At 38.8% G+C, this 27,166-nt stretch overlaps 1 protein-coding gene across 1 annotated transcript in view; it reads left to right on the plus strand.

Moving 5' to 3' along the window:
* Window positions 1–27,166, plus strand: part of COL7A1 (collagen type VII alpha 1 chain) — a 137,018-nt gene that overhangs the window by 71,689 nt on the left and 38,163 nt on the right. Inside the window, exons 61-82 of the mRNA XM_025175014.2 lie at window positions 6,396–6,476; window positions 7,015–7,050; window positions 7,189–7,224; window positions 7,552–7,632; window positions 8,521–8,556; window positions 8,803–8,874; window positions 9,888–9,932; window positions 10,135–10,170; window positions 11,084–11,119; window positions 11,869–11,973; window positions 13,197–13,232; window positions 16,796–16,831; window positions 17,632–17,679; window positions 18,526–18,561; window positions 19,383–19,514; window positions 21,610–21,810; window positions 22,284–22,319; window positions 23,873–23,917; window positions 24,807–24,881; window positions 25,454–25,498; window positions 26,821–26,883; window positions 27,088–27,132. Of these exons, the coding sequence (XP_025030782.2) occupies window positions 6,396–6,476; window positions 7,015–7,050; window positions 7,189–7,224; window positions 7,552–7,632; window positions 8,521–8,556; window positions 8,803–8,874; window positions 9,888–9,932; window positions 10,135–10,170; window positions 11,084–11,119; window positions 11,869–11,973; window positions 13,197–13,232; window positions 16,796–16,831; window positions 17,632–17,679; window positions 18,526–18,561; window positions 19,383–19,514; window positions 21,610–21,810; window positions 22,284–22,319; window positions 23,873–23,917; window positions 24,807–24,881; window positions 25,454–25,498; window positions 26,821–26,883; window positions 27,088–27,132 (1,362 nt within the window). The remainder of the gene's footprint in view (window positions 1–6,395; window positions 6,477–7,014; window positions 7,051–7,188; window positions 7,225–7,551; window positions 7,633–8,520; window positions 8,557–8,802; window positions 8,875–9,887; window positions 9,933–10,134; window positions 10,171–11,083; window positions 11,120–11,868; window positions 11,974–13,196; window positions 13,233–16,795; window positions 16,832–17,631; window positions 17,680–18,525; window positions 18,562–19,382; window positions 19,515–21,609; window positions 21,811–22,283; window positions 22,320–23,872; window positions 23,918–24,806; window positions 24,882–25,453; window positions 25,499–26,820; window positions 26,884–27,087; window positions 27,133–27,166) is intronic.

A 27,166-nucleotide genomic window follows, 5' to 3' on the forward strand; every position in this document is an offset into this window, starting at 1 on the left:
CAGTCATCATGCATATGATCTGGTAAGAAGTTTGTAAACATCATTATGACTGTTGACTGATTGCCTTATCCTCCATAAACTAACTTACTTGCCTTTTAAAATAATGGAAATGTGTTGCCACCACTGCTTTTTCTGATAGTACAAGCCACATTTTTAATCACAGCTTTTAATTTATTATTGCTTCCTACAATCTAGCTCTCTATACAGTCAGGTTTTCTCCTATAATGAAGCCAGGGCATTCCACAGTGGGATATCTTTCCTACTTTCTTTGGAGGCAAGACTAGAAGCTTCTAATATAACTTCCTATGGAAAGAGATAGCTCAGTTCCCAGTTCTGGAGAGCATGCATGTCTGTGAGCTCTTCAACCAGCCACATGGTTTTTTTTTTTAATCTGCGCTCAGTCGTTACCGACTCTGCAGTGACTGCTTGGACGAGTCCTTGCAGTTTTCAAGGCAAGTGTTTCGGAAGTGGTTTGCCAGAGCCTCCTTCCTAGAGCAGAGCCCAGCTGGCGAGCGCAGGAGGCGGGGTTTCCATTGCTTCGCGCCCTTTTAGAATCAATTAAACTGATTGATCTTCCTTTTCTCTTCTCTTTTCCCTGTTTATTTTCCATTTCTTCTTCTGCATGATATTATCACCATGGCCCACAAGATCCCAGACAGCAATTCAATATCTGTATTGGACAATCTCTCTCTCAGTTGGGGTTGAGTGAGGGGCCTAGCCTCCAGTGGCACATCACTGGGTCTTCTCATTTTGCCATATTGTTCCTCACAGATCACCTTAAATAGTGCCTCTCCCTCTCCCTCCCTTCATTAGAGGCCTGGGTTGCCATGAGGGAAGATCCAGGCAACCAAGTCAAGGAGGAGCTCCAAGCCCACCCCTGATTGCATATGACTTAGATGCTTCCTTCAGGACCAGTCAGACAGGAGGAAGGGAGTTCCTCCAGGTTTTTCCAAAAATCCGACTTCCCACAGCTTCTTAAGAAAATGTAGCAAGACTCTGTATGAATTAACCAAACCCCTACTTTTTAAACCCAAGGGCAGGGTAGGGTGTTAGCTGTAGCTAGCAACACCACCTCATGGTTTCTCTTACCTGAATAATTTACAAAGTCACTGGGACAAAGTGGCAGATTCTTCAGTCAGCAAGGGATGACCTTGCCCACCAAATGCTCTTAGGCTGCCTTGGGCTTACTTAGTGCCCTTCTCCCCCCCCCCCCAAAAAAAAGAAAATATCCGCAGGGCAAAGCACATGGGGTTAGAGTCCTGACAGCAGAAGTCTCCCTGACTATCTCAATTCTTTGCCAGGACTGCTATCCGGTCAGCCAAACAGCTAACTCATCTCATTCCTTCTGAGCATAGGGACAAGCTTAGACAAGTTATGAACAAACTAGCCAAGCCACTCATTTCAAGGTTGCTAGTCTGGAGAGTATCAAGTTCTCAGCTAGAGATATGGTGGCTATTATGACCACAATGATAGGATATGTCATATGGTTGAAGAACTGGAACATAGACTCTAAATCCAAATCTGTCTTAATATTAGACCCATTCAGATGTAAGTGTCCTAAAGATAAACTCACATGACTGACATCGTATAATTTATGTGCACTAAGATTGTTTCAACTTAGTCTGAGACTAGAAAAAAGAGCTGATATTGATAGTTCTCAGTTGGCTCAGGAGAGCCCAGTACTTGGTGCTGGTACTGGTACTGGTACTGGTTAGGGCTGTCACATCCCAATCATGGTATTGCCAGACTGGCTAAGCCATGGGGTATTCAGCCACCCAGATAGCAAATGGTTACAACTACACTCCTGGAGATTGAATGGGTCTGTCTGTCAAGCCTAGGATGTGATAAAACTATGCAGACTGTCCTAGCATCCCCAAAAGCTTCCATATCTTGCATATATATGTAAACTTATGAGAAAGGCAGATGAACCAAAAGGAAGGAAACCTCATTACATCAATTTCCATCTCTCCAAGCCCTGGCTTTCCAGCAAAAGTTGTCAGCTTTTTCTACAGTGCTAACATTGGGGAGCAGTAAATATTTCTAAGCCCATCCTGACATCAAGAGATTCCTAAAGTGGGGGTGGGCATTGGGCTCTCTACTAAGGCCACTCATTATTCAGGAGTGCCTATCATAGGACCTCCAACTATTACTTGGGGCTGTAACTCCAACCTTGTTTGAAACTTTGCTTGATGCAATCCTAGAACATCAAACATGGAAAGAGATGTTCCTAATAGCCATAACCTCTGCCAGGTGAATGTTGGAAATAAGTATACTTCTACTAAATCCAGGCAAGGTTTTTATTGATACTAAGTCCAAAGCAGCCTAAGAGCATTAGTGATTGATGACTCACACAAGGGTGACCTAATAAACACTAAAATTGCATTGTACTATAGTTACAAAGCAATATTTGTCACTAGAGAGTCCTGTGCTAAGACTCTGGTCATCACTTCTGGGCCAAGGCAACTGTTGCAAGGCAGAGACAGACATTTGCTCCCAAATGCTTATCAGATGTGAACAAGACATGTATAAATACCCATCATCCTATTTCCTTTCAGGATGTGTAGTGCTAATGGAGTAAGGAATAGTAAGCTAAAAACATTAAAAGAATGAGATAAGAAAAGAAGAAGAAATATAGCTTAATCTAGTTTATACCAACACCATTCACTCTATTCCCTCCATACATTTCTATCCTTGCAAAACTTCTTTTCTTGTACTATATCCACACACCATTTCATACATTATTTTTGTTCTTTCTACTCCTAACCTCACCTGTGTTTTTGGGGATATCATTAACTCTACTCAACCACAACTTTCTTGGTTGCCTTCTCAGTCTGTTCACTCTTCATATTTTGTGATTCAGTCTTCATTCATTCTGTCTGGGTGACTGAACAACCTCAGCCCGCTTCTTTCCTACAGATCATGCACTTTTGTATTCAGTAGCTATTCATTCTTGACTGTATCTCATCTTGTTTACCACACTTGCTTGTTAAGTAAGCCATTCCTACTGCACTGAATTTACTTTTACATTTCTCTTGACAAAGCACTCATTCCATCTCAAAAGTGACTCTATAATGACGTTGGCAGAAGCACATTCTTATACACAGCTATTTTTGCTTCTTTCAAAATACTTCTTTTCCACACAACAGCCCACATATTGCCCACTATCCTATCAGATTTGTACATCTTAAAATGTTTTCATCCACCCACTGGCCTTTCTTGAATAAACATTCTAGGAGGTATATAAATTCATCCACTTTCTCTAGTTTCTCATTGTCCATGTATAACTTGCAATTATTCATTCTATTTTCCTTGCCAAATACAACCTTGGTCTTTGGTGACATTAATTCTCAAATCCATGCCCTTCATTTTGAGATGTAAGTATATAGGATTTGTTTTGTTGTTAGCTTTACTAACATATTTCTTGCCTTGTCTTTTTCATCTTTTTCAGCAGCTTTGATGACTTGGGTAGAGTCTGGACTTGTTCTATTACAATTTTTCCTTTTCCCCATTCTGTTGTCTTTTCTTGAATAGTTTGAGTTAAACACTATGATGTTTAGAATGTCATGATTGTTTACTTATCTTCAGGGCGGTAAGATAGTCAAAATTGGTTAGCAAAGTAAAATAGAATAGAATATGAATAAAACAAATAGAATAAAATGAGACATAGAACAAGTGGATTGTCCTGAAGGCTCACTGGTACCATCTTTCCTGCTCCACTCTTTACAGCTTCCTAACAATCTATTATTTGCTTCAAATTATCTAGGTTCACTGCAGAACAGCACTATCTCTATACATGACTAAGTGCACATTCACATCTCCACCAACAGATGTCTTACATTGCCACAAGCATTACTCATACATTTGTCTATAAGTATATTAAACAAGCAAGGCATCATGGTCTTAATCCAGGCTCAGTGTTGATCAATTTGCTAAACATTCTATTTATTCTCATACATGTTTCTTTTCTATCATATACCACTCTTAACCACTTCCAGTAACCAAATCTGTATGTTTATATGTTTCTCAATGACTTGTGAAGGGCAAAAATCTGGTCAGCACATCCTTTTGTCAACAAAAGTTCCACTGCACTTGCCAAATTTTGTTCCTTGTTACTTCATACACTTTAGATCAGAATTCTACCATATGCCTTCCCAGGCAGTTCACTTGACCAACTAATTCCCATGTGGTTTGTGCATCTACTTTGCTATTTTTCTTTTGTATAAGGGAAGAGAAATGGCATTCTTCCAATTATCAGGCACAGATGCAGACTTCATACATAGATTAAATAAACCACACAGCTACTCCATAAGCAAAACACATCCACATTTTAATCTTTCTCTACTTACACCACCATTTTTCAACATTCTCACAGCATTTATTACTTACTTGGCATGATATTTTTCTTGGATATGAATGTTTATAGCATTTCAATTCCTTTCTTCTGGGTATAATATCATTCTAATGCAAATCTCTGTAATACCCTTCCAGCATTCCTCCACTTCAGTTTTATCCTAAATTACTTTTAGGATAAACACTCATTACAATTTTTGAGGCTCCTGGATTAGTCCTTTTTGCCCAGTTGTAAAAAATTCATTTCCAACAAATTTTTAATGCATTTTCATTATTTTTTAATGTTAACCATTCCTTGCTCACTTTGACTATATTCTTTGCAACCATTCTCTCTATATACAGTACATATTTTATTTATTCATTTATTATTTCAATTTCAAGGTCACCAACTCCATAGCAACATTGGGCAGCTTGTAGATAAAAAATTAAAAGAAAACAAAATACATCAAGAAGAAAAAGAAGTCATTTTTCTCTTATCCTAATTTCTGGCAGTAATCATTCTCTTACAGGTCTTTTTTCTCATCCACAACCTTTTTCACTTCATTTTTCCACCAAGCATCTGTTGTATACATCCCGTTAGTATAGCTCCACATACTTCTGTGTCCCTCTGTAATATAATTCTTTTTATTCTGTTCTAAGCAGCTTCTGTATCTTCTTTCTTACATCCACTTCCCATTCATTCTGAGAGATTAAACTATTTTCCTCTAGGAATCCTTCTTGAAGCCCTTCTATGTTCACTGTAGTTTTCTTCATTTCTTCCTTTTCTTTCCTCACCCATTTTTCCTAAGATCCACTCTTTACATACCAAAAGATGTCCAATCCCACATTCAAAAATTCTCATCACCATTCCCATCCCTAATTCTCTTACTCTTTCATCATAATGAATGAGATCAATCATACTTTTAGATTTATATTCATTCCTTTGCCATGAAAAGACTTGAGAAGGTATTTGAAAGTGACCTTTTTCTAAGCAGATATTCACTGGTTCCCTTCACTTTTCTGTACTCTGTCATCTCATTCTTATCCATCCATTTGTGTCACCTAACAGAATACAGTGTATATAGTCTTCTAGATCATATCCATTCAGAACTCTGCATGATTTTTCCAAAACTCATCCAAAGTTCTTCCATTATCACGTATTCACTTGAGTATAGTATGTAACTGCTACCAACTTATAGATTCCTACTTTCATGCCCACTCACAATAATCTATATGACACTATTTCAAACTTTCTCACATTCTTCTTAACTCTTTCATTTATAGTTAAACCAGTATCTTCACTTCCCTGTATGTAGTGATCGACTCCACAAGATCAGATCTTCATTTAGTTCTATTACATCATTCCCCTTAGTTTCACAGCATAATTAGGTATTTTTGCAGCTCACTCAGTACTTTCCAATACTCTTACAGAAAAGACAAAACAAAGGAGAAGTGCTCCCATGAATGCCAGTAACCAGCTGTATCATATGTATCGTGTGTGCGTGCATGTGTGTGTGTGTAATTAATTCCTAAATTTTTCAAGCATTGTTTCCTTGCTCTTTCTCTCGGTCTCTGATTTATTTCTGAAATCTGCTATCTGCTTCCTACCTGCTATTTGCTCCAATGGGAGGGGTGTCTCCCTCCCACTGGGGCATATGGGAGGGAGACACCCCAGTGTGGAGTGACTTTCCAACACGTCTGGTATACTATTCTGAGAAAACATCGGCCACTTTCTCAAACTGGGCATTTTTTATGTACTCTTATCATATCTCACCTTATCTGCCATTTTTTCCTAATCTAAATAGTCCCAGCATCTGGAAATAATATTCCAATTCTCTTTCCGCACTGCTGTTTATTTTGTGATATTTATTCGGTCTTTTCCTTCACCTGCTTGAAGGAATTTATTTTTAATAAAATCTGCCCATCGTGCAAAGATGCACGTAATGTCATATCTAGTTTGGGCCTCAGAGAAACTGGGATTCTTTGCATACCTCAAAATTAGTTTGTGTACATCAGTTTATAAGAAGTAAAACTACTTGCCTGCTTGTTGTCTCTTTCCATTTTAGGGGGAGCCAGGGGATCCTGGAGAGGATGGCATGAAAGGAGCAAAAGGAGAAGCTGGTTTACCTGGCCTGCCAGGAGAACGGGTAGGTCCCAACTACCAGAGGAAGTCTGGTGCCTGGTTCAGCTGTTTGGTCATGCAGTTAAACATTGTGGGAAGGAATATGGGGGTGCATTGGCACTTTTGATCCTTCCTCCTCTCAGAAGCATCACTCCAGGGTTTGGGGTGGGGGTGTGCTTCTGAAACAAATAATCTTCTCTGATATTGAAAGAGTTTCTTGTAATTGAAAATAGTCACAATCAGGTTTCAAACTCAGACAGGAAGAGAAAGCTCTCTGCTTCTAAAGCTCACAGAAAAGAATTCATGGAGAGACACTAATTAGGAAAAGTGGATATGCTGGTAGGTATCAGTATACTCCTAAAGCTCATGCAGTGAGAAAACGAAATATGAAGAGCACAGGATGGAACAATGGCTTGACTGAGTCCTTTGCAGTGTAAACAGTAGTAAGGGGAGACGGGAAGAGGCTTTGGGAGGGCTTGCAAGACTGCTGTCTAGGAAACTGGTATCAGCCATTCCCTTTCCACAAGAGAACTGCAGAGATATCTTTTTCCTTTCTCTTCCAGGGAATTGAGGGTTCCAGAGGGCTCCCTGGAGTTCGCGTAAGTCTTTTTTCCTTTCCATGTGCTTCAGAAGGGAATGCAATCCTGCTACTTCCTCAGTAATTTTTGAATAACAGAATGCCCAGTCTACATAGTCATTTTTTACTTAGGTGGGATGTCATCTGTATCATTTTGCAGGGTGACCCTGGAGATCGAGGCCCAGTGGGAGAGAAGGTAAGAGTTCTGATTTGGTTATACACTAGAAGAGATGATGAAAGAAAAGACATTGGCCAGAGCCATGAAAACCCACCAAATATTTTTATAAAGTTGCACTTACATAAATGCAAGATCTGATACCTGATGCAAAATTTGGGGGGAACCTTGGTTTTCTTTCTTTTTTAAAAAGCAACCTAGCCTTCATTACTGCAGATAAAGGTGGATTCTGTAAGAACTATTGAATAGCCTATATCCATGGTCTCATGAACAGTAATTTCATTAATTCCCATGCTTCCTACTTGCTGCCATGGTTGTTTTCTCATTCACTTTTAAATTTTTTGTCAGGGTGATCGAGGTCCTCCAGGCCTGGATGGTCGGAATGGCTTGGATGGAAAACCTGGACAAATAGGCCCTTCAGGCCAAAGAGTAAGTCTGATGCTTGGTGCCTTCAGGTACATCAAGACTACAGGTCCCAGATTTAGAAGCTGTTAAGCCACAGTGATGCTGCGTTACTCTTAGCAAAGTCGGAATGTTCCTCAGAATGTCACTTTATGGTGACAAAGCAAAATTTTGATATTCTATCTGGGCCAATGACCTCCAAAAACTGATGAACTACCTATCCTAGAAGAATTCAAAAAGAAATTTACAGAAGAAATGGATACTGTGCCAGAAACTTAGCAAAACTCTATCTTAGAATTTTGAAAAGCAAATTGTTGTGAAAGAACCTCCAATCATTCACTCTTAGCAAAGTCACTTGTTTGTGGGAAGCTGCTGCTTAAATCCGAAATAAGAGGCGTCCATTTTGGAGATTGTGTACTGATAGCAAAGTTCACAATAAAGGAGTCACAGTGAGGATCATCTTGTTAGTCCCAAATCATAAAAGTTAATTATCGTTGGTGCTTATTGAAGCATATTAATTGATGTTTGTGTATGCAGGTTTTTATTTTCATGGCATTCTTTATTAGGCAGAACAATTCTAAAGATAGGATTTTTTTTAATGTATCAAAGCTTATATATCACTGTACAAAAGTAATTAAGATTTTATGGGATTATCACTGCAGCCATTTGTCACCTAGAAAAAGGGAACTAAAATAACCTATTTTAGGAGACTGCAACTGGACTCATATATCACACTAAACCATAATGTGGTATGCGTTAGTTTGGTTTGGTTTAATGAGTTGCACAAACCACCAAGTGCATTTAAACAAATCTGTTGGGGAACCACAGTCAAAGACAATGACATGGACATGGACATGGACATGAGGCACGGTCTAGTGCCTGACTTCTGACTGCATCCTTGCTTTATTTTCTTAGGGTGATCCAGGAAAGCAGGGTGACCCTGGTCGAGATGTAAGTATAGAAACTCGCTGACCTCTGACAAGCCTAAATAAGATGAGCTGTTTTTTTTTTCCTCTTGTTTTAATTGATTTCTGGGTGATCTGTGTGGAGTTTAGTTGTCAGTCTTTCTCATATCAAGGACTTTCACTTGGCACATTTTTCCGTTCTAGATAACCAATTTTGGCTACCAAATATATCTTTGAAGAAGATCTCTCTTCTACTCTGCATATACACAGCAGTCTGCTTTTTTTAAAACAGGGCTTGCCAGGTCAGCGTGGAGAGCAAGGTCCTCCTGGAGCAATTGGCCCACTGGGATCTCCAGGACTGCCTGTAAGTTAAGTGCTTAAAAGACTGATCTGCATCAACTGCCCATATGCTACAATATGGGGCTGAAAGTCCATATTGATACTTTCCCATAGGAGCTTTTGTTAAGAGGGTGGTCACCTTCTGTGTTAACACAGAACCAATGAACAGCTGCCCTCTGCTGTTGGGTACACTGCACAGATCTAGTGAATCCACACTCAGTTAATGGATCGTCCCACAATGTAGATAGTATAGCTCGGCCATAAAATGTAAAGAAAATTCTCTTGCACTTTCCTTACTATCTTGGCCTAAACAGAAACTTAAGATATTTTGTGTGTTAGTTCAGTTTTCCTTTTTTGCTTTTTAAATTAAAAAATACTTAGGTTGGCAACTAGAGCAAGATTGATTAATAGAGGGTGATCATGGGCTAAAGTGATTGGTAATCCAATTCTGTTCAGTGTTGGATTCATGTGGTGATCTTGGCAATTGAATTCTCCATCTGACAGATTTAGGCTTACAATTTAAAAGGATGCAACACAAAAGAAAAAATGCAGGGGAATGGGGGAGGAAAATAAGAAAACTCTGGCACCGATTATTAATGCACGATAGATTTTATAGTGACCATGGGTAATTAGCCAGACAGAAATTTATGGTTGTCTTGTTAAGACTGGTTAGAATGCAACAAATTCAAAGAGGAGGAGAGCCCAAAATGGCTGCACTGTCAACCAGGCTGGTAAAATTACCCTGTTTTCTATCCCACCCTTTGCTGCAGTCTCATAAAATAGCAGCTGGATTAGAGTTTGGGGAAAGGCAAAACTTGATGAAGCTGCCTTCTCAACAAGAATCCAAGTCAATTTCTCTTTGTGAAAATTTGAGTTTATTTTGCTAACCATTGGTTGCAAGAAAGTCATATATTCTGTAGGGATTCATCCATCCTCCGTGTTCCTTGCTCCCTATGCTAGTAACAGTTCTATGGATCTGTTGCAGTCAAGCTGGTGAAAGCTCCCTTATCTGGCTGATCTCCTACATTTCTTTTCCAGGGCAAGCCTGGTGAAGATGGCAAACCTGGGCTGAATGGGAAGAATGTGAGTATTGGGCCTGACCCCTCTGATCCCCTGCTAGAAGTGGGGCTTCAGGCCTGACCAGCAAGGGTCTGTATTGGGGAGGGAAGCGTAGGGAATAAAATGTGCTGAATTTTCTTTAGTTCTTCTAATAGTAAGGAATATCACAGCATGTGCTTCTAAACTAATCTGGAATACAAATGTGAACAAGATGTTTACTTTCCAGGGAGAAGATGGGATTCCAGGAGTAGATGGGAGAAAGGTAATTTCCCCTTATGTACTCCCAGCACTTTATCCAAACTTCCATCTGTTAAGCAGAGATTAGAAACAAATTCCTTAAGAAAGGTCCATGTATTCTTCCCCCTATTTCAGTAACAGTCTTGGGGTATATTTAAATTGAGAAAATGGCATCAGAGGCACCAACTATATTCCTTGTTTTTCTGAGAGCTACATGCCAATCCAAACAAGCCCTTCCCTGTGAAAATTGCTTTTAATTCCACCACCACCCAAAAAGAAGGTAGGAGTGTTCCTTATAGATGCCTGCCTCAATTTCATTCCCTATCTCGCCTCGTTTTCCTCCCAACACTGAGCTAGTGTTGAAATGAACACTATGTTCAGTCTCCCTTGGCCTTTTCTAAGAGGTTTTCTTAAATATATATTTTTATAAGTGATGGGTTCTGCTGGGCAGGCCAAAAATTTAGATTAAGTACATGTCTAGAGACATAGGAGTATGGCTCTTTTGAGAGCCAGGAACAAGCAAATCTAAGAGAAACCTGGTTCCGCTCTCAGTTATGGCTTGAGTTGAATAGTAGATCACTGTTGGTGATTTGTTCGCTTCATATGCTAAGTAGTCATTAGGTACTGTAATATTGTGTTTTGTTAGGTAATGAAACATTAGGGAATTGGCACAACACAGATCTAGTCCATTTTGGCCTTCAGATAGCAGAATCCAGAAAGCAGTCCATTTTGTTGATTTCCATGTCAGTAGAGGAGTGTGACAGAAAAGTCCTCTTGGCATTTTCTTTTCAGTTCCCCCAAGGTTAGGTGACTGCACTTGGATGTTGGTAAAATTCAAAGTGATGGATATTAGGATCCAAGAAAACTTCATTGTTTATCTATAAGAAAACCCAAAGTGCATACTACAGTTCTGTTGTGTTTTTTTTTAATGCATCCAGGGAGATAAAGGTGAAGCTGGAATACCTGGCAAAGAAGTAAGTACTTTTCCATGATAATGTCTGAGTTTATTTCATAAGGTTTGCTTTTTGCCTTTATTCTGTTTTTTTAAGTAAAGGCATCGTCAGGGTTGTCTGCCTGGAAAAGTTGGTAATCAGTTACAGAGAGCATTCAGAATCACAGTGATCCTGCCAGGTAGGAGAATAAATACACTTTCCCAGCAGTAAAATATATGGAGATTTGTGTGCACAGAAAATGCCATGCACGCAAAGAAACATGTTTTTGTGCTAGATTCTGATAGTCCAGAATAGCCCCATGTAATCTGTGGGCAAGGAGAGGAGTAGCTTCAACCCTCCAATTCTCACAACTTGCCCCTTCCCATATTCTATTCCTTCTCTGATACATGGGTGGAGTTTAAGGTAAAAATGTTCTAGTCAACCTGCCTGGTCTTTAAGCTGTTCTACCTTTATGCAGACATTTTAGAAAGAGCATTAGATTTAAGGTATAGGGTTTGTGAGGTCTTAGGTGTATAGGTGACCAAGAAAGCAGAGTAAGGATAATATTTAGAAATAAGTGGGAGGTTGCTTGCAAGTTATTAGAGCCCCCATGTTGTCTGCATAGAAGAGTCTACAACAAAGTCCTTGATATCTCTTGTTAAAAGGCCTCTCAAAAAACAAGATTGGAAAAGACCCTTGGGTCAGAATGTGCAAAGCTGTTGCCAGTTAAAAAAGAACACAGGATAGCTCCCTACACATGATATCTAACTGTATTTGTCTTTTGTTGACAGGGTCCTGAAGGTGTTAAAGGAGAGAGAGGAACCAATGGGCCTCCAGGGCCCCCAGGACCACCTGGTGTTCCCGGTGTGCCTGGACAAATTGGTCCACCAGGCCAGGTAGTTTCCTCCTCCCACGTAATCTAAAATTGGATATGATAAATTACAATAGTATATGGAAATTCAGTCTCAGCAGAAACTAGCATGAAGATAGATTAAAGGCTGAAATTCATTATGGGGAGCCTGTGTGCATGTATATGCCAAAAGAAAAGAAAAATACAGGACTGAAATTGAAAAGTCAATGAGAAAAGCTAAAACCACAGAAAGAAAAAAAGCAAACTTGGGAGCACGATAATTTATATGTACACACACACATATACAAGTAAAGAGAAACACAAACATTTTAAACATGCATTTTAATATTTATGTCCAGAATCATATTTATATAGCCAAAGACAATGTATTAGAAAAAAACATTGCTGATATAACCAGTAATTGGTAAATTGAGTACATTTATCTTTCTTGTAGGGCTTTTCAAAGCTCTTTATTGCTTCGCTGGTTTTTCAAGCGAAGCAATTTCCTACACTTTCAACATCACTTATCCACCAAAAGAAGTTACCTTTCAGTTGTTCTGCAATAGTAAAACTAGCACATAACAACAGGAATTGAATCAAATGTTTATGTTGCATCAATATTTATTCATTTTTTAGGAAAAAGTGGCAATAAACCAACAAGCAGGATTTATGATCAAAGATCATTTGGTGATTCCCCCATTTTTTTCAAAAACTTTCAGTCAGACAGACTGATTAATTGGGCATTGTCAGCAAAGATGGTAATAAGTACAGTACAATGTATTTTACAGCCAGCAATATAATTTAGAAAGTTTGCAGTTAATATGGTGCAGTTTAAATAGTACGTAATCCCATTTCTAGAGTCTCTTCGTGATCAGTTCCTGTTGGCTTGGTTTAAAAATAATTCTGTGCCACAAAGAATTCCCATGAGATTTGTCAAGTCAAAATCTCACATCATCCTTCCAAGAGAACCATTTGGGCTTAATAAAATAATTTTAGTGGGGATTGATAGTTTGCATAGGATTAAACTGGAAGAATTTAAAAATCAGTTTGAAACAGTTCTTGGTGAAGTTTGTTTGGCTGTGTAAACAGAATTTTTCTGAAATGTTCATAGAGAACCTTATTCTAGGAATCCTGGCACTGGTCACATGATTAGTTACTAATCTGAATTTTCTATCCTTGCTTAGTGGCTCTTTTTGGAACACGTTGGTTGGACTCAATAAGATAAATGTCTCTTTGTAGTTCTGTAATGCTACATTTTGCTATTTTCAGAGTGTGCCAGGCCTCCCTGGGGTATCTGGTCAAAAGGTAAGCAAAGATCTACCACACATTGCATCACATTTGTTCCAGAAAGAAGTCAGATGACATTGCAGTTCTCACTTCTGTCTCCATGGCAGCTGAGCTCCCCTTATGACTTTGTCAGATTTTTTGAGAGTTGTAGTTTCAGGCCCACACGTGAACGGTATTGTTATTATTTTGGGAACAGCACAAAATATGTGTTGTTGAATGAAAGAAGCAATGTGTACGTGGGTCCTTCTATGGCTTCTTTCATCCCAGGGCTCAGTGAGTAGAAATAAAGGGCCTGTGAAGGAGGCATGTTATAGATTGGTTATCTCAGCCTCCCACCTATAGAAATGAATTATGTTATCCTGTCTGTCACAATCTATGCGATATCAGAATCTGGGACACAAATGACTTTGCATCTAGATCAGGGATTCAAAGTACCCTTCCTCTACAGCAGGACATTTCATTTCATTTTTAATGAAATTCAAAAAACAAAACAAAACATACAAAACACTACATCACCAAGAGAGGAAAAAGATAAATAGTGATTATATAGTGAAGAAAGAAAACCTAGATATATTATAGTGATTAAATAAATGTGAAAATATTAATAGAAAAAAGTTCCATATAATAACTAAAGATAACAATATAAAGTTCATTCAGTCATTAAGATTATCATTAAATCTAGACCATATAGCAACATATTGCATTAGTTTATCATTTTAGAATACTAAGATTTTGCAAAAATAGTTAATAAACTCATACCCTGGATCCATTCCTTAAAATTAGGAGAGTAAGTTTCTTTCCAGTTGTATAAATTATCCTTTTTGCCATGCCCCAGGCTCTTTGGGAGATAATAAATTCCATGTTTTAAAAATATAGGTGGTCATCATATTGAGATCCTTTAATATAATATTTCTTCCCAAAATTGCATTGATATATATATAATAATTTGAAACCAAACAAGATTGTAATTGGATGAGACTAATTTAAAAAATTTAATGCCCAGCCCTTTTAAAAAATTGAGTTGTAGAAGAAAATAAAATAATATTTTTGATGAATTAATTTCATTTTTAAATCAAAAGTATATTTCACATTTCTTAACACATGGACCCATTGATTCTCCAAAACTGGATATTCCAATTCTTCATTCAGCAATTCAGATATACTGTATAACAAATACTAACTTTCATTTTATTTTTTATTTCCTTATATAACTTAATTGTTAGTGTCTGTTCAAATGCTGCATCTCTTAAGGAACTTAAAATTACATGTACCTCAGAGACGTCTAGAGCATCTGGTCCATAGTGTTTAATTAATACATTTCAATTATATATTGCTACACAAATGTTATAGGTAAGTCACATTCAACATGCAGTGTCTCAGCATCTTTAAAACAACCATTAGAAATCATCTGATTAAAGTGTTTGGCCCAAGCATTCCAAAAAATCACTTTTCTTGCTGTTTTCAAATCAATTTCTCATGGGATTCAGGATGAAAATGTAACTCTTACCTATTGATAATCAAAGGTGCCTGGCAGCTTTCAAGGCTGGAAAAGAAAATTCCTTTTTAGTATACCTGGATCCTAAAACCTGCCAAGTTTTCAAAAGTCTTATACACATTGTCCAAATGGGGTCTAAAGACTAGAAGAAGAATAAAAAGTCTCATTTGGGGGAAAAAAAAGTTAAAGGCCCAATGATAGTTGAAAATCTGGTAAGTTAAAGCCACTATGATTATGAGATAACGTCAGCTTTGCCAAAGATATTCTAGGGGTTTTAGCCTGCCATAAAAAAATTCTTATTAAGTTACCTATCTGTGTAAAATATCTAATAGGAGTTAACATTGGAATCTCTCTTAAAATATACATTTGTCTTGATGTAATGTTCACTTTGATAACATTAATCTTGCCCTAAAGACTTAATGGGAGTTATAACCATTGAATTATATCTGCTAAAATTGCATTTATAATTTAGACATATTTAATTCAACATACTGTGATATATTTTGAGAAAGAGGTAAACCCAAGTATTATTTTATAGTCTGTACAAATTGTAAATCCTAATCTCTTATTAACTGGAACATGTCTAGTCTGCTAGTATGTTATAACCAGAGTGTAAACCATATTGCAGTATGACTTCAACAAGCTTTGGTATTAGCATTGCATAATTATCAAGGATAGCCTTAATATCATCATCATAAAATAATAATTTATATTCAATGTGATATGCCACCAACTTTTAATAACTTCAGATTGTATAATGGAAGATGCCAATGGCTCAAGAGCCAAATTAAAGATTAAACAAGACAGGAGCATCCTTCTCAGGCACCATGATATACTGTAACTTTATAAGTTGAGAGACCCAAAACCATTTGTAATAACTCTAGCCACTGAATGAAGATACAGAATTGTAATCCAATGAACAAATGATGGTGGTAACCCATATCTTCATAGAATGCACTTCATAAATTCAGTCCGGGCCATATCAAAGATTTGTTTAGCATTCAACAAAATTAAAACAACTGGCTTCAATTTATCTGTGGCAATATCTACAATATAAATTACCAGACAGATGTTGTCGGGTGCTTATTTATTTATTTAATTCCATTTATAGAACTGCCCATCTCAGTTTAATGACTCTGGGCAGCAAACAACAGTTAAAAAGAAATAATAATATCAACCTAAATACAAATTAGCAGCCAGGTCAAAAAACCATATAACCATCAACACAACCATTCCACAGGCTCTACCACATTTTCCAACCCCGATACTTATCTATTTTTTATAAATCCAGATTCAGATGTCTGAATTATAGATAGTATTACCATATATACTTGCAGATAAGATGAGAATTTTAGATCCCAAAATACACCCAAAGAATTGGGTTTGACTTACCTGTGAGTATACATAATAATACTTTTTTAATGTACTCATATATATTCCTGGATAAGCCAAACCAAAATACTATGAAAAATGTTCTACCATGTATAAGCTAATTGTGAAAACTTAAAATGGAATCTATTCTGGAAAACAACATTTATTGATACAAAATATGAAAACAAATGAAGTCCTTCAGAATATATAGGTATTCCCCAGTTTAAGAACAAGTTCCATTCCCAAGATCTGTCCTTAAGTTGAATTTGTATATAAGGAGGAACAGAATTATTGCATAATATGTATAAGTAGTATTGTGTAACTTGAACCATTGTGTATTTAACTCGAATTTTACAGTAGGCTCTGTTCTTAATTATGGGTCATCTGTAAACCAGGCATTTTTAACCTGGGGACTACCTATATTGAAAAAAAATTCAAGGGTCGATTTATCTACAGGTGGCACATTTTTCATGGTGTTTTGGTTAAAAATTTGAGGGTTGGCTTATCCATGGATGGGCTTATCCATGGGTATATATAATACTTTCTGTAGCCTCCTAGAAAAAGTTAATATTTTAGCATCCACACTAAGTAAATATATTGAGCTCTAGCTTGCACATCTTGTGAGGTCTTCCTCAGGCTTTAATACCATCTAGAGCAGAACTGAATTTCTTTAGAGTTCTCTGCATGCTGACTTCTCATCCCCATTCCGTTTTAGGGAGACAGAGGAGAACCTGGATCCAAAGGAGAACAGGTGGGCATCTCTCAGTTCCCTATACATATAATATTTCAAAATCAAATCTTCCTAGAGCTTTGAAACCCATTATGGAGGCTAATTCATTATGCAGAATTTGGTCTAATAGGAGTCCTATTTTATTGAATATGAATATGGCTTCCATTGAGACCATCTCCCCTTTCTTTTAGTTATTTAATAATGAGATCTGCCAGGAAATTTGGTAGAATCTAAAGCATAGTGGAATCGGGTAATATTGTGTGGCACAACGATTAGCAGATCAATGGTCGCTGGTATGGATCATCCCCAGTTTATGCTAGCGCACCATATATATGGAAAGATCCTTGGCATATCATGCAACACAGCAATCCATATATTAGTAATTCATACAGTAGACCAGAGACCTCTGCATTTGTGCATCCCAGTGGCTGGTTTCTGATCTGTTTTATCACTCTGATGAAAAAGACTCTGGAAGTCAATGGATTCTGGAGTCTAATCCAGAGATTAATTTGGAAATTGTTATATAAGTCATAGCATACTGAAACTTCCCATAAGAAAGTAGTCAAATGATTTACTTCACCTCTGTCATCAAGAGAGAGGAGTGACAGAATACTGTAAGTGATTTCCTGAAACACTGTGGATGGCGCCCTTGCCTCTTGGAGTCTAATCTCTGTTTCTAATCCTGAGAAACATCTGCCTTTCTACTGTCCTTTCCTCCTGTTTGCCAAGGGGCTGCTTCTGAAGTATATATTGTGTGGCATAACCAAGATGTCATTTGGACTACTGTCACTACACACTATTATTCTTTTTTTTCCCTTCAGGGGAGAAATGGTGAACCTGGGCCACGAGGGGAACCTGGGATAGCATCAGTGAGTGAGCAAGAGTATTACTTCATCATTTCATCTTGAAAGCCTAGGAGGGGGAAATCATACATGCAAAAGTTTACTGTCAGGTTAACTTGAATCTAGACTGAGAAGAGTGGACAATTTTATCCTGAGAATATGGCTTGAATCATGGATGAGAATAATTGCTACTGCTGAGTGTATCTATTCTTTGTGTCATCTGGATAGGATTGCATTGGAATAAAGAGTGATTGATGTCTGGATTTTTCTGCTTGAAAAAAAGGGAATCTGACAATGTTCAACGTCTGATAGTGGCTCCTATTGCTATATTAAAGTGCAGGATTAGGACCAAGGGAGACCCAAGTTCATGTCCACATTCAGCTCTGAAAACCTTTTGGGTCACTTTGAGATAATAGTTATGTCTCAGCTAAACTTCCCTCAGCGCAGAGGATTGTTCTTGTAGGAATAATATTAGAGGAGGAAGTCATGTGTACCCTGCCATGAACTCCTAGAGGAAAGGCAAGATATAATCATAACAAAATGGATTTATATGTTTCTTCAGTTGGCCATTTTGGAAAGAGGCCCACATATGTAAAAGGGCATTTATAAACCAAGGAAATTATTTAGTAACAAATTGGTGGAATAACAGAACTATCAGAGCACATCAATCTGGAGTTTTCTTTCTCAAGAAGCAGTTCACACACACACACATGGGGATGACATTAAAGTGGTCCAATACATTTGGACTTAGTACAAGGAAGGACCCTATCCTCCATAAGGCAGCTCATCTTACTCCACTCACTAACTTTGATGTTTATTTCCAATGGCCTATTTTCATTTTTTGCTCATGGTTTCCCATCTGTGTTTGTCTAGAATATTGAACGTGCCCTGGAAGCATACGGTATTAAGGTAGGAATTCAGTCACATCCTCCATCTTATCTCTGTATTGCACATATCACTGTACATCTCTCAATGCTCCTGGCTGGCTCTGTAAGTGAACATCTAGAAGGATAGAAGTGTTTCCAGCCTCAGTTCAAATAAAAGTATCAAGTTTGAAACCCCATGATTTAAGAACTATCTTCTCTGATACTATCTGAGCCATTAGATGGACCTTGGAGGATCTGCTTGATGTCTCATTGAAGTTAGATATAAGGATGGTGGACCCAAGAAGGCAAACCTTTTAGCACTGGCAACTACATTGTGGAATATTCTGCCTCAGGAAATAGTTTAAGCTATTTATCTTCTGGTGCTTATGTGGCCACTTGAACAAATTGTTTTCAAATTTTGATAGCCAAAGTAGCATAACTTATATACACTTTATAGGAAAGCAAGGGGGAGGAAGTCTTGTTTCTGCCTGAGCCAAATTCCCTCAGAGCCATATAACTGGTGAAGTCAAAGTAGGTTGGGGGCCCCATTCTCTTTCTGACACCCTTTCTTCCCCTATTCTGTCACGGTCTTCTGTCTCTCTTAGGCAGAAGGTTGCATGGGAGGGAGGGACTGACTGCCCTATCAGACATTTAAGAATCTTGAAATGAAGCCAGGGCCATACACACAAACAGGCTGAGGGTTGCTTGCACCCTTAAGATCACAGGTTGCCCATCCTGCAATAAAGGCTGGCTAAATTATTTTTTCACCTTTAAGGAAGTTCAAGGATTATTAGTTTATAAATGTTTGCATTTTAGATTGTGTTCTTCACCATGCTTCAGTGATTCTTCTTTCCTTCCTCACAGATTTCCTTACTCCGAGAGATCACCGGTGCCTATGACGGCAGCTCGGATCAGTTACTGCCTGTTCCTGACCGCCGAAGAGGACTGAAGGGTGACAGAGGAGATCCAGGAGACAGGGGGCCACCAGGGAAGGAGGTAAGGCTGAGTTCTTCATACGCAAGTATTAGGTGTATATTTTGTTGTTCTTTTCAGTCTAGCTGGGGAAAGTTCTTCACACATAAAATATTCAAACAAATCTCTAAACACAGTATACATAATTCTTCCTGAATGTTGTGCCCTAAACCCAAATATCATTGTGACAAGGATGTAGAAAAATGGATTCAATATTGATTAATACTTATGCTTATATGTGAGTGTTCTTATATTATTTTTTAGAAAAATTTCACTAAAAATGGGGCAGAGGTCCCAGGCAACTGATGTTTAAATTCTGTGATATTCTGTGTCAGTTTTGAACTGAGGCTCTTGGATGTGAATCACACATCCAATTTGTTAACCTTGAAACAACTTTATAGAATCAAATATGAAATAGAAGGTTGTAGTACAGCAGATGTGGGTGACTTCTGTGGAGTTGTGGGTTGTAACTCAGCTTTGCAATTTTATGGAAGGCAGCAAAGCTGTCTCAAGACATAGTGACCTCACCAGATAGGTGTGGCTGAAAGTTTGCATCGTTTGGGTAGGTGTTAAGAGCAGGAATAGGAATATCAAGCTTCTGTCAATCCATTGTATCTCAGCAGCCAGATTCTCATAGATGCTGCCTCAACCCCTTTATTGCAAGGAAAATGATGGAAATGTTACATAACAACTAAATACTTTCCCTTTTATCTCTGAGTTTGCTAGGGTGGGGCTTTTTTCATTCTCTTGATAATCACCCTTTGATGAACAAAAGATACAGCGAATGTTTACCAGATAAGGAAACAATCTGCAACTTTTCCAAAAATTTCCACCTCCTTCTCAGGATCAAAGGTGGCCAGTACAAGAAGTGAGGAGCTTCTTGGAAATGAATGCTACTAACCCCTTTCTTTAAATGCCTCCATAAATGAAAACAGCCCCAAATCTGCTCCACCTTTTCTTTCTTGGGCTTTTAAGGGTGGCAGTGGGAGCCTTCTGGGAGGCAAACTGCTACTCTTTTCACAATTAGAACTGCTCAGAATTTTAGGAACAGCCCAGAGTTATGCCCTTGAAATATGGCCATTTTGCTGGTGACAAGGGGGCATGCTTTTTGCCTTCCTGTAGCAGAGCTATAAAAACTATCAACCTTTGCATGCTTTAGCAATGGACAGAGTTATTCTATGAAGATGAGAGACATATTTATTTATGTATTTGTTTATTTGTTTGTTTCAACAATTTACATGGCCACCCATCTCACAAAGTGACTCTGGCTGGTGTACAAGATATGCCACATCATAATGTCTGAGGTCACAAAACAACAATCCCAACTTTTAAGAAGACCACATTAAGCAGCAGAGCTCACATAATCATCCAGCCCAAATGTCTAGGGGAATTACTAGCTCTCTAATGCCTTACAAAAGGCGAACAGGGTTGGGGTCATCTGGATCTCTGAAGGAATGCTATTTCATACATTGCCACAGAGAAGTCTTGACTACAGACCCAACAATGTAACATTGTTTAATGGAAGGAACCTGGAGCATGTCCTCCCATCCAGATTTGGTGGAGCAAGCAGAGATGATGGGAGACAGGTGGTGCCTCAAATAGCCTGACTCTATGTCATGATGGCTTTATAGGTAACAACATGCATATTGAATCACACCTGGAAACCACTGGGTGTCATATTTGCTCAGTTAAATAAGGAGAAGCATTAGAGAGAGGCACCTCTAGTACACCACTCAGGATACCATTTATAGAGAAAGTTGATTTGACTTGGTATGTTCTGTACTGAAGTGAGGGCTAGATTGGCCAAGGTCAGAAGCAAAGCACCTGAGACTAGACTGATTTGCTATGTTAGCAGTGCACAGATGTCAACTGCTCTCCCCATTCAAAATGAATGGCCTTCACTCATTCTCACCCATAGGTGAGGGAAAGAGATATAAGATTTGAAGCAAATATATATGTAGTTTGAGTCTTACAGTTGGCAGCTGCTGGTTTCTTGACATGAAGAACATTTCCAGTATCTGTAATAAAGCAGTGTTATCAAAAGCTGTGTCCTTGAATCTCTGCCTGCAAGCCTTCTATTCCAGAGTCAGTCTAAGTGAAGCCTGACCATTTCTTGTAGGGTCCCATGGGCTTCCCTGGGGAAAGAGGAGCAAAAGGAGATAAAGGAAATGAAGGACCACAAGGACCACCAGGACGTGCCATCGGAGAGCAGGGGCCAGGAGGTCCACCTGGGCAGCCAGGGGAGCCTGGGAAACCTGGAATTCCAGGGCTGCCAGGCCGGGCAGGAGAACTTGGAGAAGCAGGGAAGCCTGGAGAGAAAGTAAGCAGAAGTATGAGCCCTGACGGAAAAGCTTAAGAAGTCATCAGGAGCAATAAAATAGTCTTGACTTGCTCTTCATGCGAATGTGTGTTTTGATTTTATAAGCTTTTGTGATCATGCTTTAGAGTAAGAGGGAATCTCTTAAATAGGATTGTCTATTATAAACATATCTGAATTCCTATTTATTTATTACAGACCCTGCATTTATTTATGTATGTATGTATGTATGTATGTATGTATGTCACTGTAAAGTTCTGCAACAAAACTAATATAAAACGGTATATATAACAGTACAAAATATAAAGTACCCATAATGGTTCCTTACCACAATGGGGAAAAAGTCATATGATAACCACAAGTTCTCTGGAAAGCTTCATAGATTTCTAAGCTTAAGCTGAGATGAGAGAATGTTAGAAATGATGGAACTATATTGATTATTTATCTCTTTTTAAAGTATTATTTTCATATTTCAGGGTGACAGGGGTGAGAAAGGTGCAAAAGGAGAACAGGTGAGTAGGGTGAAAGATTCCTTCTGGAGTAGGGTTAAAGCTGGTGACTTTATGGACCCATGTAATTGTTCTGGCAAACAATTAGTTTGCCATTATCTTTTCCCATAATATTTTTAGATTCCCCCGTAGGAGGAGATTCTGGCAAATTGGGGTGCCAAGGATGCTTGGGTGCTCTGTACTTCACTAGATCTGGGGGTTGCATTGACAGGACCATCCTCCACCTGTATGGACAACCCACCCACCCCGTCAGCAGATTAGAATGCCAGGCTGCGTAACAGATCACCCTGGCCTCAGTAGAAAGCCCCTGCCCTATGCAGAAGTGGCAACTTGAAAGTAAGCTATAAGTCCTTCTAGGACCTGTCACAGTTAGCAGCCTTATTACCAAGGACAGCTGGAATGAAGGCTCTACAACTGCATAAGCATAGCCAGGAGAGTACTTAAATCAACCCACCACAGCCCCCCATTGCTGGAAGCAGCTTTGGCATCTGACTCCTACTCTGTGCTCCTGACTTAGACTGACCGCAGCTTGCTCCGGCTGCAGTTCAGTGTTCATTATAGAGAATAACATTTTCTGTGCTTCGCTGACCTGAGCCATGCTTCATGCCTCTCCTCTCAGCTTCAGAAGAACTCTGTGTGTAGATGCACACACCATGCTCTCCTGTCCATTACTGTCCATGCTGGCAACTGCATGTGCAAGTGCATACACAACGTTTGCCTGGCTCTTTGTGCTGGCAACTTGGTACATACCTGCCCTCACCCACTCTTGCACCTTCGTCATTGGGTGTTTCAGCATCTCTCATGTTACCCACAGCTAGACCACAAAATAGTATTCTCTAGTGGTCTCCTCAGATAGGCAAATTTAAACTTTCTTGAAATGGAACAATGTAGAGAACTCTGGAACATTCTATTCCTGCTCTAGACCATGTAGATTCCAGTGTTCCAGACATGATGTCCTGGTGGAGTCACACCACTTATAGTTCATGTGAGACCAACAAATTCTTGAAATTGAGTGTACAATCAATGGAAAGAGGAATTGCATATGCATTTGTAGGCCTGCTATATGTCTGCTCTGCATTATCCCCATTTACTTTTCACACAAATTCCCACACAGGTGTTTAACGTCATTATTTTGGGAAGTTTGTGCAGGATTTCAAACAATCACAGTCCTCACCATGGGTACATGTGTATGCCCCCCCCACATACATACATATGTATATGTCCGAACCATAAACAGACATCTAGAGCCCTGCTCAAAGCAAACTTACTTTGAGGAAATTGAAAATGTGAAGCCCCACCCACCATTGTTTTTCTACTCTAAAATCCATTGCCTAGAAATCACTTGCCTTGGGTTTCTTTTCCTTTTTTGTTAAAGGTGTCTAGTTTCTGTTACAGGTTTTTTGTAAGTAAACTGTAGTTAGTCTGGAATAGAATTCACGATCTCTGATCTTCTCTCTTTAAAGTCAGCATAGAAGGTTTGTAGCTGTAACCCTTAGAGAGGCAAATGAGATAAGATGTCTTTTGTGCATTTTTTGATCTTTATTTCTTGTCCACAGGGTAGAGATGGCTCAACAGGTCCTCCAGGCCCACCAGGACCCAAGGTGAGTAGTCTGTTGGATCTAAGACGTCCTTTTCACAGACACCCTGGCTGCCGAATTACAGAAGGTTAGGGGGTTGGACTACATGACCTCCTAGATATTTTCCAAACCTTATATTTTATGATTCTATGGAAGGAGACTGTTGGAGATTGATTTGAGTTATATCTGAGTGCCTTGAACAGACCAAGGAGCCATGGGACATTTGACCTTTTTTATTTCTTTCCCCTTGAAAGAATAGATGGGTTGAGCTCAGCTTGAAGGATATTTTACTTTACCCTAATATGCATTTTCCTAAACTGATAAAATTTATACAGAAATTGCTGTCTTGCAAGCCATTCAGTTGTCAACATGAAACAGAGAAAAGAGGGGCTGAATGTGATGCCTCTGTATTTCATGTCATATTGAACACTGCCAGTCCAAGCATCTTATGGCTAAGTCTAGGGTTTCCACCCATTTTAGTTAATGAGGGAACTTGTGGAACAGTCAGTCTACTTCCAAACCCATTCCTTTTCCTAAACTTCATATGATGCTAGTATGAGCAAGTTTTATTATCTCCATGGAATTGATCTGAAATGTGGGTTGTTGTCTAGGAAAACTGATAGTTTCATCAAACACGTGGATCTTCCAATTTGTTTATTGTTTAAATATGAACAGTTACTGCTTCAGTTACATGTATTGTGAAACCCCTTTGTATATGATAATCATGTACTTGTGCTGAGGGAAACTTCATTAAATCTAACAGGTTCTGTAGCTCTTTTGGGAATGTGACTTTTGTATTGGGGCCACAGACAGGAATCAATAGAAGTGTGTATGTATAAGGGAGGGGGGAGAGAGAGAGAGAGAGGCTGTCAGACAGACTGATGACTAGACTGACATATTTATGTGCTTTCAGGTAGATACAGCAATCGAAGGGAGTCTCTCTGGATTTCCTGGAGAACGTGGACCTATAGGACCGAAGGGAAGCAAGGTTAGTGAACGCCCCCTTGTTATTTTTTCAATTGAATTCTCTTCCTCTATAGGTATATATATATATATATATATATATATATATATATATGAATATGAATATGAATATGAATATATATATATATATATATAATCTTGATCAGGAAGCAGCATTTGTTTAGCCTGTAGGATGGTGATGGAAGCACTCAACATTTCTGTGATCTTGCAGCCATACATCCTCATCACCTTCTAGTGGCTGTTTTTGTTTTAAAACTTACATGTTAACCATATTCACTAATTAACTCAATGACTAATTTGGCTTTAACATTTGATGGATTAGATTTATTGCTGAGAAAAGAGGAGTTTTAGTTTTACCAGGAGGTATTCTCTCTTCTGTGAGCAGAAACCCTTTTGGTCTGAAGTGGGGGCTACAAGTCAGAAAACGTAAATGGATTCTTTAATATGGTGTCCCAGCTAATGAGATTCTGTTGAGGATTATTTTGATAGCAGGACATTTTCCCCATTCTTCTGTTTCAGTAAAGCCCTTGAAATTTAAGGCTTGGAGGTAATTATTCCTTTTTTGTTCTTGCACAGGGAGACCCAGGAGAAAATGGTGCAAAAGGCTCCAGAGGCGATAAGGTCTGAATGTAGTAAGTTTCTCATCTCTGCACTTCTCCAGCTTTCCTTGTATCTGTTCTGTGCCTCCACTTGCAAGAGGAAACTCTTCTTTCCTGCAAGTATTTGACTTGATCTTGCTTTAATATTATTTTGCTTCTGTCTCTTTCATTGGCTTAATGAATAATGCAGCAGCTCCGAGGGTCTTTTATTCACAAGGATTAATAAAAATCAGACATGTTGTGGCTCAGAAGTTCAGCCTATTTGAAACCCAAAACAGCTTGCTTGCTCCAGGTTTCAGCCAGGGTGTTAATGGGGCAAGTATGGAAAAGCTGGTGCAACTTGCCCCTTTCTCCCTTCCTTTTCCACATGGCCTGTCCACCAACTCACCTATCAATTTTCCCAGTGCTTTTCTTTTCTTGTTCCCATTTAACTTTTGCCACATACCACTGCCCTTGAATTCATTGTGATATATTAACTAACCTGCCTACTCTTCTCCTCTGTCTCATGGAATATTCTGCACATCCCTAATCATTCACTATCAGGGCAATGGGGCAATGATGGTTATGACTAAGAGTGGGATAGCTCTGTCCACCAAGGTTACTTATCTCCTTGGATTATATTAGCATTCTATTGGTGACCATGGATTTTCTGCAAGAATATTCTGCCACTGGTTACACCATGCTTTGTTTTGGAGGTGAGATTGAAAATTTGGTTTGTTTTTTATTTATGGTTACAGACCAGTTTCTTGTAATCAGACTAGAAACTGTATTGGCTCCATTTCTGTCTGAAACATTTAAAATCCCATGAAATGGTTGTGTCAGGGTAGTAATAAAAGAGTCAAGGAAGAGCTGTCAGTTGTGTTGCCAATATTGTGCTGCCAATATTCAACTATTTGCTACTGAGTGTTGGCCATACAAAAGGGAGTTGCCCAATTTTGATCTACAGAAAACAAAATATTTGGGGATGAAATATTACATGAAAGAAATAATAGTAAAGGGTAAAATACTAATAGAAATCCCTTGGACCTAGGTACGTATTTAAAAGCATCAAGCCCATTGTCTCCAATAAAACTTAGCACGCTTATATTTTTCAGGATTGCTTCCAATGAGTGCAGATCTCAGTCTCTCATTGGCTGCTTCACAGAAGGCAAGGGAGAAGGACAGAGCTCTCCCCTGGTCCTGACAGGCTCCCTGCTTTTGGTTGATCTGAGTTGACCAGCAGAAATTAAACTGGCCATTGTGATGCAACCATAGATCCCAGTGATATTGGTTTGTGTGATGGGGAGTAGATACAGTGCAGCTGCCAATTTCCCTTTGTGACATCAATGCCATCTTGAATTGCAGGGTGAAGATGGTCAGAAAGGGGAGAGAGGCGAAGCTGGTGGAAAGGGCAGGGATGGCACTCCAGTGAGTATTATTGACTGGTCATTGTCAAAATGACGACAGTTATTGAAACAAAGCCATTCTGATGTCAAAATTTATTCTGCTTTTTAGCAATGAATATCCTACTTTCAGAATGGGCATGTTCTATTACCATGTATAGTTGTTACTGCATTACACTGTGGCTTTGTTGGCTGCTGCTTATTCTCCATCTCCTTTTTTTTGCTGCAGGGACCTCCAGGAGAGAGAGGCCTTCCTGGCCCAGAAGGGAAAGCAGTAAGTAAAAGGCTCAGCACTGTCAGAGAAAACC

Source organism: Python bivittatus, unplaced genomic scaffold, assembly GCF_059951505.1.
Source record: "Python bivittatus isolate LINGU-HERP-01145 unplaced genomic scaffold, Pbiv_v1 ctg000080_np1212, whole genome shotgun sequence".
In the NCBI taxonomy this organism is placed as follows: domain Eukaryota; kingdom Metazoa; phylum Chordata; class Lepidosauria; order Squamata; family Pythonidae; genus Python; species Python bivittatus.